At 43.3% G+C, this 19549-nt stretch overlaps 1 protein-coding gene across 1 annotated transcript in view; it reads left to right on the top strand.

The window, feature by feature from the left end:
* The window catches only part of LOC308161252 (inactive dipeptidyl peptidase 10), a gene marked incomplete at both ends in the record, with an annotated part of 36307 nt that extends 18485 nt beyond the window's left edge, over window positions 1–17822 (top strand). The window contains 20 exons of the mRNA XM_080535240.1: window positions 319–371; window positions 1127–1208; window positions 1870–1990; window positions 2661–2815; window positions 3462–3559; window positions 3771–3894; window positions 4361–4402; window positions 4574–4678; window positions 5313–5404; window positions 6051–6098; window positions 14904–15022; window positions 15230–15277; window positions 15590–15688; window positions 16112–16178; window positions 16438–16632; window positions 16734–16788; window positions 16877–16976; window positions 17085–17143; window positions 17356–17428; window positions 17602–17822. Coding sequence (XP_080391366.1) covers window positions 319–371; window positions 1127–1208; window positions 1870–1990; window positions 2661–2815; window positions 3462–3559; window positions 3771–3894; window positions 4361–4402; window positions 4574–4678; window positions 5313–5404; window positions 6051–6098; window positions 14904–15022; window positions 15230–15277; window positions 15590–15688; window positions 16112–16178; window positions 16438–16632; window positions 16734–16788; window positions 16877–16976; window positions 17085–17143; window positions 17356–17428; window positions 17602–17822 — 1956 coding nt within the window. The remainder of the gene's footprint in view (window positions 1–318; window positions 372–1126; window positions 1209–1869; window positions 1991–2660; window positions 2816–3461; window positions 3560–3770; window positions 3895–4360; window positions 4403–4573; window positions 4679–5312; window positions 5405–6050; window positions 6099–14903; window positions 15023–15229; window positions 15278–15589; window positions 15689–16111; window positions 16179–16437; window positions 16633–16733; window positions 16789–16876; window positions 16977–17084; window positions 17144–17355; window positions 17429–17601) is intronic.
* Window positions 17823–19549: the final 1727 nt, after the last annotated feature.

The raw sequence follows: 19549 nt of genomic DNA, 5'->3' as shown, positions 1-19549 counted from the left end.
TGAAGATGGAATATGATGGGTGAAATTGCAGACCTGGTTTCATGCCAAATATAAGACTGAACTGACCACTGCCACACTTTCACTTTTTTTTCATTTGCAGTACAGATTTATATTTCTCTCTTTCTTTCTCTGTGTGTGTGTGCATGTGTGTGTGTGTGTGTGTGTGTGTGTGTGTGTGTGTGTGTGTGTGTGTGTGTGAGAGAGAGAGAGAGAGAGAGAGAGAGAGAGAGAGAGAGAGAGAGAGAGAGAGAGAGAGAAGAGAGAGAGAGTGCGTAACTGTGGTACCACCGTTCCCATCCTGTCCTCTACCTCTTCCAGGTGTTCTCTCAGTCCTTCACAGCCTCCTATGCCATCTACGGTGTGGCTGATGGGTAGGTACAGTAGGGTAGGGTGTATGGGTAGGTTCACTACAACCAGGAATGCCGATGCATGGGGCTGCACTGGGCATGTGCACTGCCAACGCAAGCGGGCCCTGGACTGATCCAAGTTCCTCCAAGTGTGTCTCTCTTTTCATCTGACCTCCATCTCTTCATGTCAGACATCCATTACCGTAAGTAAGTGTTAAGTAAGTAATTAAGTATGGGAAGTCAGTGTTCCCTCTGGCCTGGCCAACGTCATCTTTAAGGCTTTAAGACTTTAAGTTTAGTATCAGAGTCAGTAAGGGAAATGCACAGCCAGTGATTCCTCTCTGCCTGCCTAAGGCTATAGAATAGTTTTTGTTTTGTTTTGTTTGCCGTATATCTGCGGATGGAGGCCTGGAGCTTGTGGCCATGAGAAGGACTAATGCTTCTAAAGGGACGTGAGAAGAATCCACTCTTGTCAACACTCGTGCCTTGCCTGGGAATGCCTCATGAAAAGATGTTTGCCTGTTTTTAGAAGGAGGATGAACGTGTGACCCAAAGCATTGGAAAGTACGGTCTTATCCCATCGCATGAAACGACCTTAATCTCTGTTTGTTTCCTTTGCATTCTGCATCGTGTCTTATTTATTTATTTTTGTCGATATCTCTAAAGTGCTCAAGAGCAGCATGGATGGAGGGCTTCTCCTTTATCCACCAGTGGCTTAAAAAAAAAAAGGGCCAGTCCTAATCGAGGGTTTATGTCTGTGTCTGTGTTGTTTGACCCAGGAATCTTCTAGAGCTTAACCCTCCGAACGGAGAGAAGGCCGTGCTGCAGTATGCAGCTTGGGGGCCCCAAGGGGACCAGCTGGTAAGACAGCTCTCACTCACACAACCCCTCCTGCATTCCACCTCAAATGTCTGCCACGGTATATGAGAGATTTTAGATCATTCAAATAAAAATGATGATATTCATGTACACATACAGTATATGCGTGTACTAATTGTACTCTTTATTTCTGTAATGGTACCTATATCACTATATCACTATTTCCACTTCCGGTTAGATGATAAACTGCATTTCATTGTCTGGTACTTGTACTCGGCAATGACAATAAAATTGAATCTAATCTAATCTAATCTAACCCCTAATGTGTGTGGTTAATATTACAGTAAGAGTTGCTATGATCAGTTTTTGGGCCATTGCACTCCTTTGACTGTTGTTCAGATTGACATTGGATGGATAGTAGTCTCGTTCCCCGACACTTCTGCCCGGGGACGAGGTTAGATGGATAGTGATATTTCTATGTTGTCTAATGTGTTTTTGGTGCAACATCTGTATTGTTCATCGTCAAACACATTTTGGGGCAAGTGAAGATGTATTGCCTCTCACTTTATTGGCTGGCTGATGCATCCGCACTTAGACAGAATCTAACGTTCAGTTAAGGCCGCCAAGGCTGAGTCCTCTATCTGTCTTTGATAATGGATTAAATCGGTCTCATTCCTGCTGCTGTTGCTGCTGCTGCTGCCAGGCCTATGTGTATGAAGGAGATGTCTACTACCAGCCAGACGTGACCAGTAAGCCCCTGCGTCTTACATCCACGGGCCAGGAAGGCCGGGTGGTCAACGGGCTGACCGACTGGACCTACGAGGGTAAGAGAGACAGTACAATACCTCCACTAAGGTCTCATTCATCCATCAATCAAATCACACAGCCATTGGTTACTGGAAAAACTGGTTGGAAAAATGAGATATTGAAAGATGCTCCCTGTGATCAATGACATTGTAAATATCTTGTGTACTTTTTTTATTGACATTGTTAATTGATTGGTTGAAAATGTGTATAAGAGATTGACAGATTGATTCAGCTCTTGACCATGACTATCGGTTATCTGACAACAAGCGTTGTGTTTGGCTGAGAGGCATTCAAAGCCGTGATTTAATATTGATAATGTCACGGTTAAAGAACCTATTGTGATTCATATACCACAGCAGATTTGTGTATCAAGTTCCCTTGACAATGTTTGGAGTTTTCTTCTCAGTGCAGGGCGGAAACCACCGCTATTCATCACAGAAGACATTCTTAAAACATTGTTTTTTTCTTCACAATCTTCTCATTTGTTGTATAAGAGCAATAATGCCATGGAGGCCGTGACTTATCGTCAATATTGCCACTTGGTAGGGCTTTGCCAGCGCTCCGCTGTGCGTTGTGCCTAACGACTCCCCCTAACTGTGACAATAATGATGATAAATCACTGCTGCTCTGCCATTATTGCTTAATTAATGGATGTGCTGATGCTCATTCTTGTGATTCTGCCAACAGAGGAAGTGCTCTTGACTTACCCCGCCCACTGGTGGTCTAAAGATGGCGCTCGACTGGCCTACCTCACCATCAACAACTCTGCTACACCCTTAATGGAGATACCTCACTTCCTGGGTGGCGCCTATCCCTCCAATGTGTTCTTTCCATACCCGAAGGTAACATCCATTTGAAAGAGATAGAGATACCCTTTAATGATGTGTCATTCAGCCAGGTACATTGACTGAGAACATCAGTCTCTTCTGCAGAGACGACCTTGGGAATAGTGGCAGGGGAGAGGAAAGGGGATGAATGAGCCCATTGAAAGCAGGGGAGGCCAGCCAGCATGAAGGCCAGATCTGGGGTGTCATGCAGACCATATTTTAGAGGGTGCACCAATTATGTGAGGAAGGGATGTATAACTTACAATATCATAACCCAAGAATTTAAATTATTTTAGTCAATTGTACATTGTCTAAATAATTAGGATAAAACATGGACACAAACTTGAAAGTATTTATAGAAATATAGTATTTGTAGAAATTCCTAGAAACATTGAAAAATGCACCCTTGTGCCTCTTTTGGACATGACACCGCTGGGCCAGATTGGGAATTTAGCCTAGTCTTGCAATAAATGCCATAGGATCTGCTGGTCCTCCAACACCACCTCCAGCAGCTTGTTTTGGTCTCCCCATCCAAGGGTCGATCAAGGCATACCTGGCTTAGCTTCCCTGGCGAGCCAGTAGAGGGATGCAGGGTGGTGTGGCTGCTGTAAAAGCAGTGCACTAAGCCTGTCATGTAATCTCTCTGTATTTGTGTGAACAGGCCGGCACCAATATCCCCACAGTCAGTCTGTTTGTGGTGAATCTCTATGGTCCAGCTCACACTCTAGAGATGATCCCCCCAGACTCACTTGGGGCCAGGTAGGTACTCCCTCATTGTAACTTTATCATAGCCTGATTAAACCTCTGGATCAGTTTTTTTAAATATTTGTCCAAAAATCAAAATGTTATATTCTCTCTCTCTCTATCTCTCTCTCTCTCTCTCTCTCTCTCTCTCTCTCTCTCTCTCTCTCTCTCTCTCTCTCTCTCTCTCTTTCTCTCTCTCTCTATCTGTTCCCTTCTCTTCCCCTAGAGACAGCTACATCTCAATGGTTACTTGGATCAGCAGCACGCGGCTGGCGGTTCGTTGGCTGAGCCGGGCCCAGAACCAATCAGTGCTCTGCGTTTGTGAGGCCACAACGGGGGCATGCTCAGAGGTGAGAGGGTCAGAGGTCACTCATCCAACAGGTCTCGACACTGCGATGCGTTGCTTTTATATAATTTCCATCTCATGTACTGTGTGTTGAGGTACAATCGATTTCCTTAAGCTGTCATATCTCTGTTCCAGCGCACACTATGTGTGAGGAATTCTTAATGATACACTGCAGTATTTATTTCATCTTTGCCTTACCTCCAGTCCTTATGGATTCATTAGTGTATGTCGTTTGTACTATAATGATGTATTCTTTATGTTCAGAAAAGCTTGAAAACGCACACCATTGTTTGGTGAGGTGCAGGCTGGCGGGTGAAACTTAAAAGATTGAGAACGAGAGCCGCACACTCTTGCTCCGATGCTAATTATTTATTTAATCAACGTTTCGGCAGCATGCTGCCTTCTTCAGGGTTTCAATATTTAAAGTATATTAAATATATCTTTATTTTTGCCTCTACTTACATCCCCAGAAACATAAAATGATCATGGACTTAATGCAAAACCAACGGCAGGTAGGCATTTCTGATTTCACAGAAGCTTATTTAGGCATTACATTTACACTTTGTTTACATAAAATTTACACTTGGTTTACATTACATTTACTCTTGTTCACTGACAGTGGGATGCTGTCTCTCTGACCTACTGGATTGCTGTTGTCTTTGTCCATCTCATTGGTCCAACAGGAGGTTCCATTGTTTTCAGCTGACGGGTCAGTATTCTATCTGACGTTACCGGCCAAGCAGGGTGCTCGTGGGGAGTTCCGCCACATCGCCAGCCTCCCAGCTCAGGTCAGGCAGTAAACTTTTACGCCCTTGTGCCATCCTCGAATGGTTTACAGACAAACCGCTTGTTAACTTTTCAACAGGGTGGCATAAAACAGTGTGTGATTACAGATCTGAACTTCAGAGAGCTCCATTGTGTTTCCCTATTTCATTACTCTGTCCGGTTGGTTTATGGATTTGTTCTCAGTTATAATGTTCCCCCGTAATTAAGATCATAGTTTATCCAAATAGTGAAGTTTAATGACTCCTTTGTCATAGTTTGGACCGACTGTACTCCGCTTACTTTATACTACAATTATTTCGTAAAAGTTAGACCTAAGATATATTTTAGGGTTAGGGTTATTTGTCTACTCATCTCCTCTTCTCAACTCTCATTTTTATTTTGGTTTACAGTCTGAATCTGAATTTACAATTTGTTTACAGTCATCTGAATGACTCCATTCCTCTATGTTCCTCCATATTTCTCTCACAGTGAGCTTCTTTGTATCCCTCTCTCTAGTATATCTATATCTGTCATCATACTCTACAGTACATTTGCACATCGTTCTCTGAATAGCTCTTATTAGCTAGAATTCCTCTGTGTATCTGCCTGTTCCATAATCCATCTTCATCTCTGTGTCTCTGCCCCTGTATGACGCAGCCTGCCATCCCCTCTGTCCCTCCACGCTTCCTGACGTCAGGGAACTGGGACGTCACCCTGCTGTGTGCCCTGGACGAGGAGTCTGGGAAGATGTACGTGAGAGCCGCTGTGTACCACCCTATGCATTGTAGAATCACCCTTTAACTCTTTAAGACCTTATACAGAGACGGCCAAGGGCTGGGACAGAGTACTCAGAAAAGGAGAGAGAAAAAAAAAAACATTAAAATGATCATGATGTGATATTGTCTTTGCGTGGATGCCAGAAGTGAACGGTCTTAGAGCCTGTGTAGATTTGTGGGAGAGAGAAAAAAACACAGGATATCGGCCATCTCTTTTAACAGCTCATTGTTCCTAGTTAAAGAGACTGTGTGAAATACTTGAAGAAATACTTGAAGTTGAGCTCTGACTGTGCTCAGGGAGATGCAGCCGGAACTGAAGTAGAGTGGATTAGACAGCCACCCCCTCAGCAAGTCATTTGTTAACTGTTACTACCAGGCTTGGGGCAACAGCCCCTCCACGCTTAGGCAGCCTGGGGTATAACTGTGTGCGGAGGCAAGCAGCATCCTGGAGGATCATGGGAAGGAAACTGGAGGTGGAACCAGATGGTGTCAGTCCCGAGGCCCTTGTGGTGGCACGCTGCTGTTTGCCTCGAAGCGAGGCGCTCAGCTGGACAGACGGATTTCAGTGTGGATTTCACTTATTTCGATGTTCAGTGTGTTCCCCTCTCTGTTTGTATAGATATTTCCTGAGCACAGAAGAGTCAAGACAAAGCAGGCACCTGTACAGGTAAGGCTGGCAGCTGCCAAACGTTTCCTTTCATTCATTTGATTTAATTGTGGTGTCATTGAAACGAACAGGTTCTTACTGCATGTTTGGATTCAGTACTCTTTGCTCATGGTGAATAGGATGGGTGATGTGCTGGCTCTGACATAAGTAACATTTGTTGTATCTCCATACCTAAACAAGTGAAGGATCTTCTTGTCGATAATGATGGAATAATCTCTGGATAGATCAGGTGTGCAGCAAACACGAAGTGACAGGGATATTCAACACGGGTCGTAATGATCACTCAGGTTTATTTATCAAAAGGGACTGCATACAAAATGAACATCTTCTGGCATCTGAGATCAGCATTAGACAATCACACAACGGCCAACGGTTTAAATACTACGGTAATTGCATCGGGGCGCTTAGGTGGCGTAGCGGGTTAAGTGCTGACCATGTAACCGCAGGGTCCCCGGTTCGATTCCGGTCGGGGACATATCCTGCATGTCATCCCTTCTCTCTCTCTCACCCATCCTTCCTGTCTAAATCTTCACTGTAACTGTCAATAAAAATGAAAAATATGAGTGGGACTGCCTCACTCAGAAAAAAATACTTTAAAAAATAAATAAAATACTAATTGCATCACAGTTGTTACATCATAATAATCAACGCATCAGCCAGCCCTGGCGCCTCAGCTCACGCAAGGCACCCAAGGTCGGTGCAGATTAGGTCTGCCGAATGCCAGCCAGTCTGCCAGATGCAGAGGCCATCTTCTCTAAACATGACAGACAATCGCAGAACAGCGTGACCCCTGAACTACCACATAGATTATAGTCAAAGAAATAAACTCATATCTAACACAAGACATTTGTCTGTGACATTTGTTTGTGGTTAAAAACATGTTTTTAGTCTCTGTTTGTATGCTGCACCTTATTTCCCCCAAGGCACAGTCATTAACAATTTAAGACATGGGTCCTCTGTGTGGTGGTCAGACAAAAATAATGAGGTGTGAGCTGAACAGGGGAGGCTGGTGCAGGTAGAAATCGGAGGACGGGCTCATTGTAAGGTGAGGACTGCAGGGAATAGAATAAGGAATGGGTATTAAATGATGCGTGTTTGATACCGTTCCTCATTCCATTCCATGTATTCCTCATTTCATGCATTACAATGAGCCTGAGGGAGCGAATGGGCTATTGTGCAGCAGATGAAGCCTTTCCTCTCTGGCACGCTGGAGGCAGACAGCCCAGCTAATACATCCATCAAAGAAGGAGCCGACTCAGTGGATAAGATGGTGCCGGGCTAGAGCATGAGTCACTGAGACGTTACGAAACGATCCACTACCTGTGATTAATGTGTTGAACCCCTCACTCATCTGCCTTATATGTTTTATATTGTTCTTTTATTACACTGCTTTGGGCTGCACCAGATAATAATGCAGGCAGGGAGAGATGCTTGGTTGAAACTGGATTATCTTAGGATGGTGTTCACATTTTGTATGTTGTATTTCTCTTGGGGATTGACTGTTATAGAGTGGACTGACTGAACCCAGTGATACATTTACAAAATGTTTTTCTGAAAGGTAGCCTTTCTCTTTGAATTTGTTAGAAGTCTATTCCCGATTTGAGAAGTTCACCTATTCAATCTTTGCGCCACTGCACAGCCATTATCGAAGCAATTCAATTATTCAGACCTGTATTTAATGAAATTGTTGCTTATTTTCTATTGATTATGAATCAAAGAACAGATATTGAGTTTAAGACAATTTAATCAGTTACAGGCAGATTTATACATTACGTCTGTTCCCCGTGGACCTGGGCTGGAAAGAGAACGCTCTCTCCCTCTGTCCCCGTTTCGTTCCAGAGGGGAGGGGCCAGCGTGTATGTGTGTCTTTGCCCAACCCCCAGAGGTCCCTGTTGGTCATCTGGTTGCCATAGAACCCTCATTGTTAGAGGGCATCATGTCCTTGCATGCCCTGGTATGTGTGTGTGTTTAAAATATACTACATATTCATACATAGATCATACATACTACAGAAATATACGACACATCCCCCCTCGGACCACCCAGAGGGTGTTCCGAAACTAAACTACCATAAAACAAAAACAAAAACACAAAACCCCACAAAACATCCCAAATTTTTTTTTTTTTTTAAATAAAATAAAAATTAAAAAATAAACAACAACAGACAGAAAAACTACACCAACACACAACACAAGAAGCACAATAACACAGACCAACCCAGGACCAGTATTAGGAACCAAAGATATCATAAACAAAAAATAGAAAACAACCAATAATAAAAAGAATTTTGAAAATAACAATCACAATTAAACTAAACACAGTTCATCATGCACAAATCAATACAGAAACTTCCAACGACCGATGTTTTCTTTGTCCTTGAAGCGTCAGGGTCAGAGGTTACTAGCACTTGTACCCAGTTGGAGAACAGCCTTTACCGCTGTCTCAGATTGATAACACTTTCATAGTCAGGAGCTTCCATTTTCGTTGCGCTAGGAACAGAACCTCTCTCCTAGCTTTGTATAACCACCACATCACTTCTCAACTGACCTCAATCACACGATATAGAAACAAACAAACAATACACAAATAATGACATTCAGTTATCATAACACATAATTCTCCAACAGTAAGCATAGGACAAAGGGAATGCATTAATGCATAGATCTTCACCTCAGGTGAGGACTAGTCTTCTGAAAAGTTCATTAACGTGGACTGAGTGACTGATTTTCCAAAAACAGTCAATGAGGCCCTGTCTCCTAAGAAAGTCAAAAATCATGTCTGCTATAATAGGTGCTCCTATCTTAGCAAAATAAGTTTCCCATGCCCCTAAGACCGTTTCCAGCCATGCTATCATCTGCTGTCCATTCCCGTCGTTCCCTTTGATCTGCTGCTTCACTACCCTATTCATAGTCTTTAATCTTTTCCTAACTGGTCGTCGTCCGTCAGTGTCATTGAGGTTCAGGCAGCCGCCTGGTCCCCTCCCACGCTGATCAAGGTCTGGGGAGTCGCCCTCAGCATCATCTGAAGCATGATGCAGGCACTCGCCAGCATCCCCAGTAGCACAGGTGTCCAGGCTTTGGACACTCCCAGGCTGGACCTCCAGACTGTCAACCCTCTCTGCTTCGTTGGTTTCTGGTTCATTGGCATCTGGACAGCTTTCCACTGTCCCCTCGGTTTCAGGCACTGCCGGTAATGTCACTGGCTGTAACACTGGCATTGCCACTGGCTCTGGCAACACCACAGCATCTCGTCGTAGCTCCTCCTTCTCAGGTTCTCTGGGGACCTCGGCACCTGTTGGCACAACATCCTGCCTACTCTGTACATCCACCCCCCTGTCCACCACCCGTGGCCCTATTGGGGTAGGGATATGCCCAGACACCACTGGTGTACCCACTCTGATGTTGTTTCTCCAACAGACCCCACATTGACCTAAAGCATGGTCAATCTGTTCCATCAAATATGGACTCCAAAACCCATATTCCTTGGTGATCTTGCGTCTTACCTCCCCCCTAGCCACATGTGCTAATCCATGAGCTTCCCGTATTAACATGCCTATTAAATCTGAGGGTGCTACAACCAACCCCTCATGATTCCTCCATAGACCTGTGTCATCCTGACTTGCCCCCCTTGCTAGCCAAACGTTCTTGTCTAACGTAGTTACTCTACTCTGTAACATCAATAAATCCTCAAGTGTGACCATGCCCTGTAATTGCTTTTCATGTGTGACCAGAAGACCTTTACCTGCCTTGTCTGCTCCTGTAATGGCTTTGGCTGCATCCTCTGCAGCCCTGTTACCTTGTGTGACATGTGATGAGTCAGACCTGTGTGTGGCACACTTCACTATGGCTAATTCCTTTGGCTTCATCATGGCTTGTAACAGCTTCATGATCTGTGCGTGATGCTGTATAGGCGTACCATCAGTTCTCTTAAAACCCCGCCCCCTCCATACAGCTCCATTAAAATGACAAACATTATGTGCATAGGCAGAGTCGGTGTACACTGTCACTCTCCGTCCGGTTCCCAAGTTGCATGCTTCTGTGAGGGCAATCAATTCAGCCAACTGGGCTGAGCAAGGCTGAGGAACTGCCTCAGCCTGTTCTACAATAAACTTTGAATTCTGTGCTTTAACTAAAGAATACCCAGCGCACAACGTTTCTCCTACCCCGTAACAAGACCCATCAACCCAATATTCTATATCAGCTCCCTTTAAAGGCAAAGCTTGTAGGTCTGTTCTATGCTTAATCACTCTGGCTGTCGATGGAATCTGAACACCGGATGGCACCGTCACCTGACAGCCGTCAGGTGTGCATTTTACTGTACAGTTCAATTGGCATAGAGCATCTCTCCCTAGCAGCCCTGTTGGCGTGTGTTCTGACACAAATGTTGACAGAGTTGCTCTCTGTCCCTTGTACTCTAAGTCTACAAGCTCAGTTGTAGGAATCAGCTGTTTAATTCCCTCAAATCCGATTGTCTTCACATATTCTCTAGACATAGGAAGGTGTGTGGCGCCTTCAGGCTTCTTTGTCACCACCAGCTGGCACCTCCCACTCGGATCTTCCGGGCACCCCTATAGGCCAGCTGCTGGGCCTCCGTAAGGGTTCATCACTCCTGGAGCAGGTGTAGTAGGGGGCCAATATCCTCCTCCTTGGCTCCCCCCTGCGCCCCCCTGGGGCCTGTTGCAGCAGGTACAGGCTAGATGTCCATTCTGGTCGCATTGGCAACATGGTTCTAGCATCTCCTTCCCTGCTGCTGTCCATCCCCCTGGTGGTGGTCCTTGGCCAGCCTGTGTGTACATCTGGTATGGAACCGCTTGCACCCCTGGTGGTCCTTGTGGGTATGGATACCCCCCTTGTGGCCCCTGTGGGTAGGACTGGTAAGTAGCAGGATACCCCCCTTGTGGCCCCTGTGAGTAGGACTGGTAAGTAGCAGTCTGCACTCCAGGTGGCTGTTGCTGTGGGGCTAAAGCCTGCACTCCCTCTATGTTCCTCTCGCTTTCAGTCAATTGCACATGAGTCAATATTCTGAGTGATTCTTCGTCTCGTGCCTTCTGTATCTGAATATTCTTTCGATATAACTCAACTTGATGAGCTACGTGGTCTATATAAACAGCTTTGTTCATGTGTCGTAGCCCCACCACTTCTGCTAGCTTATCCTTAACTGGGGTAGGAAGCCCTTCTTGTATTTTTTCCCTGATTATGGATTTTTCTAAGGGGTTATCTTCAGCGTCTTTCCCTGTCACACTTCTCCATTGAGAGTGCACACGGGCAACATAACCCCTGGGATTCTCATCCCCCCCCAGTGGCTTCGCAATGATATTGTCTGGGTGAATGTGAGTAGGGTAGGTCTCTCTGATTGCTTTCCACAGCCTGCCTCTGTTTGCTGCGAAGAGCTCTGGATCATAAACTGATGTATTGATATATCTATGAAGTCCTGCCTTCATCAATATTTCCTGCATTGTATCCAATCCTGCAATAAAAGCTAAGAGTCTTTTCAGGTCTCCCATCGCGGCCTGCGTTCCTGTCAGTATCACGTCGACCTCTCGCGTCCACGAATGTCCTCCCTCCTCCAGAACTGGGAGTTTCTCGATCACTTCAGACAGATCTGTATGATGCCACGGATGATATTCCATCTTGTTACCCCGAATCAGCACTGGACAGTTCTTTAATGTATTTGATGACATTCGGTGACAATCTCCCTCTTTCTCCGGGCGTCTTCTCCCACCTTTCCTTTCGGCTGTGGCTATCATCTTCCTGACCTGCGCGTTGTAGCCTCCATCTGCATTGTCGTCATCACTTGAGTCTTCACTGCCATCTTCGCTGTCATCTTCCTCGTCACTCCTGTCGTCCCCTTTTCCCCTTGGCTCCTTCTTCTTCTTCTGGGAATGATCCTCCAGTGCCTTAGCATATGGAGGGGGACTGGAGGCAGGACACATGTCTGGGGATGGAATGTTCAATTTCTGTTCCAGTGTTCTGGCCAATTCATTTTTCTTTTCTGGATTCATGTGAGCTGTTTTCTCATTCCAAGCTGATGCTACTTTCTGCCCCTCTACCTTAAAGAGGTCTAAGATGTCTAATTCTAACTTGCGTTTCTCTGACCTATCTTTCCCTTTCTGATTTGCCTTGTGTACATTGATAAGTATCTCCAATGTTGCAATTAATTGTAAATTAAGGCTGCCCTCTTTCGGCCACGGCTGTTCAATGTATGCCCAACGGCTATTCCATTTCGTTGACATTTTGCTAATTTCCCTAACAAGAGGATTAATTTTTTCCACTATAGCCATAGGGGATAAAGTTGCCAATATTCCACTATCCTCACTAATATCTTTTAACACCTTCGTTGAATTTGCTCCCATTTTAAGCTGATTGATTTATACTGCTCAATATGCTGAAAATATTCTATAAGGTGTACTTTTCTCACAACCCACCTTCCTATTGCCTTGTTTGCTAAACAAATGCTAGTCCAATATAACTGTACTAACCGTCCCCACAAAACCCTGCAACTCAAAATAACAGATTTGCCTCTTGTGTATGTCAGTGCAGTATTAACTTAAATCTAATATCTGTGTAAGTACTTTATAATTGTTTATGAATATGTGTCACTTAATTACTCATTCAATACTAATTACAGTTCTGGTCAACACAATTATTAAATCACAAAGGTTGGTCAACACCTAAGTATTCACCGATTTACAAAAACCCTTTTACTGCTTAATTATCAATACAAACTATTCTGCTATTCCTAATCAAATACTGTGGACATGACCTAACTTGAAATAAAAGATGTAAATTACAAATATTAATTATAACCTGTAAAGAAATCGACTTGTTATTTGGAAAAGAATGAATGATTAATTATTAATTACAATCTGTAAAGAAATCGACTTGTTAAGTGAAAGGAATGAATGATTAGTTAGAATTATTCATTGACACTTCATTGATGTAAACCTGTGAAGTCAATTAGCTATTATCAACATATCATTAGATTGTCACAAAACAATTGATCAAAGTTTTGTGAAAACAGAGAAATAAAATGATCTGAATAATTAATTCAATCAATTTGTAATTAATTAAATTAATTAAAGTAATGTAATACATTACAATCATTTATAACCATCTATTTATTAATGTATCGGACTGTTTCATCGACCTCAGCTGTATCTCCCTGAGGATTTAGTGTTTTAAAATGTCTTGTCGTATTTTGTCCAGCAGGCGGCGCCAAGCAACCGACTTGCGTATCGATTGCGCATGCGCCAGTTCTTCCGTGTAAAATGGAGTAGGGGAAGGAGGGGCTAGTCTTTGTCCTTCTCCTCTGTGGGGAAACCCGCCGTGGACTCCCAGATCAATCTTTACAACATAACATTGCTTTTCCACAATAATGCCATCTTCCACGACACAACAACTTCACGATTATCTTTCAATCCAGTTAGACTATTATTTATCTTTTACTTTTAACAAACAATGCTTAAACTTTAAACTACTTTAAAATGTAATTAATCAAAGTCAGGTTCCTTTCTAAAGGAGTGTTTGTTTGCAGAGGCAAGAAGAGGGGGGCTTTACAACCCGTTTTCCTTGAAAAATCACCGCGTGTTTGTAGCCTGATGTGTGAAAAGGCCAGAGGGCAGAAAGCAGGGGGGTCAATTTAACAACCCTTTGTCTAACCTCTGGGGAAAACCGCGCCCTCTGTGCGTGTCTTTTCTCCGGACAAAGGGCAATGGCGTCTAAGAATGGATTCTATGACACAGTTCTGAAGAATTGATTTCTTAATCTACTTCAAATAATGCTCTTATTTACAAAACAGACTCCATAATCCAGTTACACTTTATCAAATTTAGAAATACGTATCCCCTTACCATTAACACATTAATACACTCATCAGAATTTTCTCTGATCTAATACACGTATATCAGTAATATACCAGTCCACTTCAAAATGCCTTTATCAGTTTGTTTCTGGCAGTCTACACTTTTTCATATAGACACTATTAGAGTACGTCTTCCTCTAATACCAAATTTTACACACATACACGATATTCCATAACACCATGCAAATCAAATCACTCATTTACAAATACCTTACAAATTAAATCGTATATTTTCAAATACGGGCTTCTTAACCCGGCTCTCACCCCCAGTTTAAAGACTATGAAAGATGTGTTTCCTTTTCCAACAAGTTACTTTACTTTAAACCTTAAAGTTGAAGGTTGTTTTAGTCTCAAAGAAAATGTTTGAAAACCCAGCTGTTGCACACGCGCCCCTAGCGGTTTAAACAGAAAATAGCGCTATTTTAATTCTTACCGTCTTCAGAGCTGTGGCTTCAGCTTAAGTTTTCAAACGTAGATTTCCCTTTTTGGACTCCGTGCTAGGCTCGCCATGTGTTGCTTATTTTCTATTGATTATGAATCAAAGAACAGATATTGAGTTTAAGACAATTTAATCAGTTACAGGCAGATTTATACATTACGTCTGTTCCCCGTGGACCTGGGCTGGAAAGAGAACGCTCTCTCCCTCTGTCCCCGTTTCGTTCCAGAGGGGAGGGGCCAGCGTGTATGTGTGTCTTTGCCCAACCCCCAGAGGTCCCTGTTGGTCATCTGGTTGCCATAGAACCCTCATTGTTAGAGGGCATCATGTCCTTGCATGCCCTGGTATGTGTGTGTGTTTAAAATATACTACATATTCATACATAGATCATACATACTACAGAAATATACGACAAAATCTTGCTGGAGCCTATCAAATTGTTTCCGAGCTTTCTCTCCCACTTGCTATTAAAGCCGTGGTCGGTAACTCTGTTTTTCCCTTACTCTCAGTGCGGACCTCGAAGGGGTCTTCCAACGCGAGTGTCTTACCTGCAACCTGATAGACGGGTGTAGCTTTTTCAAAGCTCAGTTCAGCCCCAATCAGACACATTTCACTCTCTATTGCCTAGGTAGGTCCTACCTACACATACCCACTCACACACCTACAGCTTAAATGAAATGGGAAACTTGATGTTGTACAGCAATGAGAACAAATGTTCTGTTGTTATTATCTTTTGTTACACTGTGAAATGTCTATTTCTTCAAATGCAGTTTGTTCCTGTTTCACACCAGTCATTTTTTGCGATTGCTTTGTCTTGGAAACCATGTTTCTCCAGGCCCTGGAGTCCCTAAGGTGACTGTGCACAGTACAAAGGACCCATCCAGTGAGTGCTATCATCCTTTTCTATCATCAAACACGTTCTACAATGGCCAGTAGAGGGCAGTATGTACAAACAAACACAACATGCAGTGAAATAACAGCTAGTTTATACGTTTTTATTCAATAAAAAAAGGGAGAGAACATTTGACTCAGAAGGGCATTACATTTGAAATTAGGGTTAGGGTTCCCTCTCAGTTTATTACACATTTTGGGGATGTACTATATGTTTTAGTTTGCAATAATCTGCTCCATTTTCATACACTTAAATACCTACATCTGTTCTCTCATCTGTTCATCATGGTTTTATCTCGTGTAGGATACATAGTTCTGGAGGACAACACTCCTCTCTCTGAGACCCTGGAGGGGAAGAGGCTCCCAGAACACCTGTTCAGGACCCTCACAGCAGACAACCATGGTATGGTGGAATAACAAAGCAGTCAAATATCACAACCAGTATTTTCCCATTCACATTTACCAACATAATTGTATATACCGGTACTGTAGGTTCAAAGAAGTCACTTAACCAACTGGTTCACTTATCTTCTGATTTGGACAGAACAATCTAACTATAGCCCCTTTCAAACAAGCAGTTTCAGTTCGCTGATTAGGTCTTCATGGGAGCAAGAGTCAAGAGTCACGAGTCTGTCTCTGTGTGTGTGTGTGTGTGTGTGTGTGTGTGTGTGTGTGTGTGTTCGTTACAATAACACACATGGGACTCAGGGGAGCTCATTTACTGGTGCTTTAGCACCCACAGGAGCTTAAGGAGGAGAATACTGATGAGCTCTCCAACTCTGTAAGGCACACCCTAAGGGACAACACCGCTATCTGTTTTCATTAGATTTGCACCTGAAGCTGTCTCTGCCTCAGGGGTATGAGGCCAACCTGCACCCTCTCCTGATCATTCTGTAAGTCTGCATTATAAAAAACAATCCATCACAAGTCTAATTAAATATTTATGACATTATAATAAAGTTGTTCCTGGTCATGCCACATGGTCAGGAAAACCTTCCAGCCCTATTTGTGACATGAGACAATATCATCAAGAATCAACTTACAGATTTACAGTTGTTTTGCTTTCTTACCCTTTACAACCTCTGACCCCTAGTCCTCGCTTGCTTCACGTCTGTGCCTCAACCAACTGAACCTGCTTGTCTGGTTATGTAGGGATGGAGTCCCAGGCCATCAGTCGGTGACTGAGGAGTTTTCCCTGGGCTGGCCCGAGATCCTCTCCAGCACACATGACGTGGCCCTGGCCTGGGTGGACGGCCGGACTGGGGTGGGCCGGGGACAGAAGACCACCAGTGTAGATCCTCGCAAGCTTGGCTCGCTGAGAGTCAAGGATCAACTAGGAGTCGTAGAGTTAGTTTCTTACAATGTTATGGGCTCATTGTCATGAATTCAACAGTAGAAATGATCTGTGTATCAATAAAATGTTTACCTATTTTGTTTCGCTACCGTAGGTGGTTAATGCAACAGCCTTACATTGACGATCGGCGGATTGCCCTCTATGGCAAGGTTACTATTTTTACTATGACAAAGTGGATACATGCGGTTGCAAAAGCACCTGCTCTCTGTTTAGTGACTATCATGTCTTTTTCTACAGGCATTTGGTGGTTATTTAACACTCAAGATGTTAGCTGCGACCGACAAGCTATTTAAATGTGCAGCTGCTGTGGCTCCCATAACAGACTTCAGATTGTACAGTGAGTTAAGACCATTATTACATGTGTCATTACATCTGAGAAAAACTTCACAAAATGAAACCCAAAACAGCATATTTATATGACAATGTGTAATTGTTTGATATTTAGGTGCTGCTTTCTCAGAGAGGTACCTAGGCCTTCCAGCAAAGGAGGAGCACACTTACTTGGTGAGGATACTCTTTGCCGACAAAATACCATCTTATGTCGATAAAAACAACATTGTGTCTTATAAGATCCCTCTAGGTCGAAACCAATTTAACAATTTAGTTCTGTGTGTGTTTTGTGTTTATTAGCCAGCAAATTCATTCTTTGCCAATATGGAGTCATTATAGAGTCATTATAAGGCAATAGAGGATATGTCTCTGTGGTATCTCCCCAGACGTCATCTGTGTTGGAGGAGGTTTACAAGCTTAAAGATGAGAACTTCCTCTTGTTGCATGGGACTGCTGATGGTGAGATGTTGCCAAGCTCTGAACATTTGTCTTTGTCTGTTTTCTCAGAAATAGGATATTGCATAATGAAAGCCGACATGTGACTCTGTGGTAATGTTTGTGTGCGTGTGTGTGTGTGTGTGTGTGTGTCTGTGCGCGCGTGCATGTTTGTGTTTGCGGCGTTGGGGATGCAGCACAGGTACACTTCCAGCATAGTGCGGAGCTTCTGAGCCGCCTGGTGAAGGTGGAGGCCAACTACACCCTGCAGCTGTACCCAGACGAGGGCCACACCCTGAGGAACCAGCGCAGCATCCAGCATGCCCAGAGGACCCTGGTGCACTACCTCCAAACCTGCCTTAAGCACAGCCTCCTGCCAGCCCCTATAGAGGAGGAGGAGGAGGATGAGGAGGACTGAGCTGAGAGCTCCCTCTCCTCTGGAGAGACACAGTGTGGACTACTCTCTTATGCATTATTGCCCCTGGTCAGACTATGAGACACAAGAGCACAGGAGTGGGGACCAATCTCATGGGATCACAGCCTACCACCATACAGCCACTTTGGGAACTATACTGTACCTTCTCCCACTATTGATTGTGCTGTTTGAATTTGTTTGCCCTCTTCGTTTACATGAGTGGATCTAATGTTACCAGAAATGACCTGTGCTTGGTCAAATGTTGATTCTAAGTTTACAAATAATCTAAACATGCATGTCATCATGGCTGCGTGATGTGTAGTGGTTTACAATACATTCGTCTGTTATGTTTCCCTGCAGATTCTGACATTATATTTTGTATGAATAGCTACATTGTACTACATCATTTGGCTAAATCTGCCAAAATGTCATGCATATATGGACATAATATCATTATGTCACATAGGCAAGCAGTTTAAAAATATTCAGCTCTGCCAATTCAGATGTATTCACACTGGCAGTAGAATTAATGATTCCATGCATCTTGCATGATTCTTTGGCAACAATTCCTGTGAAGTTGTCTTTTGTTAATCTGTATATTCACATGGAATGACCAAACCCAACAGAATGTAAGTAAAGCACATTTCCTGGACATGTATAGCCTACATTATGTTTATGTTTACATTATATACTGTTCTTTTTGATACAGTTGTATATTTTGTTGATATGTTCCCCTGAATATTGCAAACATGTTAACATTTTACTGCAATATTTGATTACAGAATGATGTGTTGCTAAATGAACAACAGATTCCAGAATACAATATATGATAGTTATATTATATAGTTACAATATATTGTAGTTATAACAACATTAATGTGGAGTGCCAATCAAAGCCATGGTCATACATGGTGAACTGCATGTAGTCTGTCTGTTTGCTGAATGCCCTTGGGACTTGAGATTGTTCCTTTTTGTTTTACCAGTCAGTAAAGAATGAAGTCCTTGTTTACAGCAATAGTGTGTTTGTGTTTGTCCAAGGATCACTACCAACATGTTTGACATTGGGGACTATGTTCATTCATTCATTCATTCATTCTAGTGTCTCCCAACTACTGTGACAGACATTACACTAGCTAGGCTAGTTTTGGAATAGCACAGTGTCTCGCATACTATTTTATATATAATGTTTTGTGATCGTATCGGACAGAATCATTAAGCTTTAGGTGAGCAAAATATATTTCTCTTTCTGACGTGTAAGGTTAGGTCTTCCCCAGTCCCCCAACACTTCCAGGCTTCCTGTTCTGAAATATTGACATGTGCTGCTAAGAATCTTCATACTAAAACACACCCCACGAAACACACATAATGATGTATTAAATGTCATATTCGACCATAGCAAATACATTAATGCCGATTAATCTCAGTAAAAAGTGTAAACTATCAAAGACCGTTCGCATATCCTTCTCTGGTAACACGGAGTCAAACATAATCTATATTTGACATCTTGAACATACCCTAAAATTTCGGGTCTTCCGTTTGCATTAGCCAATCGTTGAACAGAAAGCTCCACCGGCCAATCAAGTTGCAAGTTGCAATTTCGCTGCACCGACGCTGGAGCGATCCTCCAATCAACAACGCTCCTTACTGGGTCGATCCTCCAATCGACAACGCTCCTACTTGCGGGCCCGCATCCCTCTTCAACCTTCAGTTTTCTGCTATTTGGAGGGGCA

This window comes from Nansenia antarctica (assembly GCF_963989245.1).
Source record: "Nansenia antarctica genome assembly, chromosome: 6".
NCBI lineage: Eukaryota > Metazoa > Chordata > Actinopteri > Argentiniformes > Microstomatidae > Nansenia > Nansenia antarctica.
This window is presented reverse-complemented; position numbering and strand designations above follow the sequence as displayed.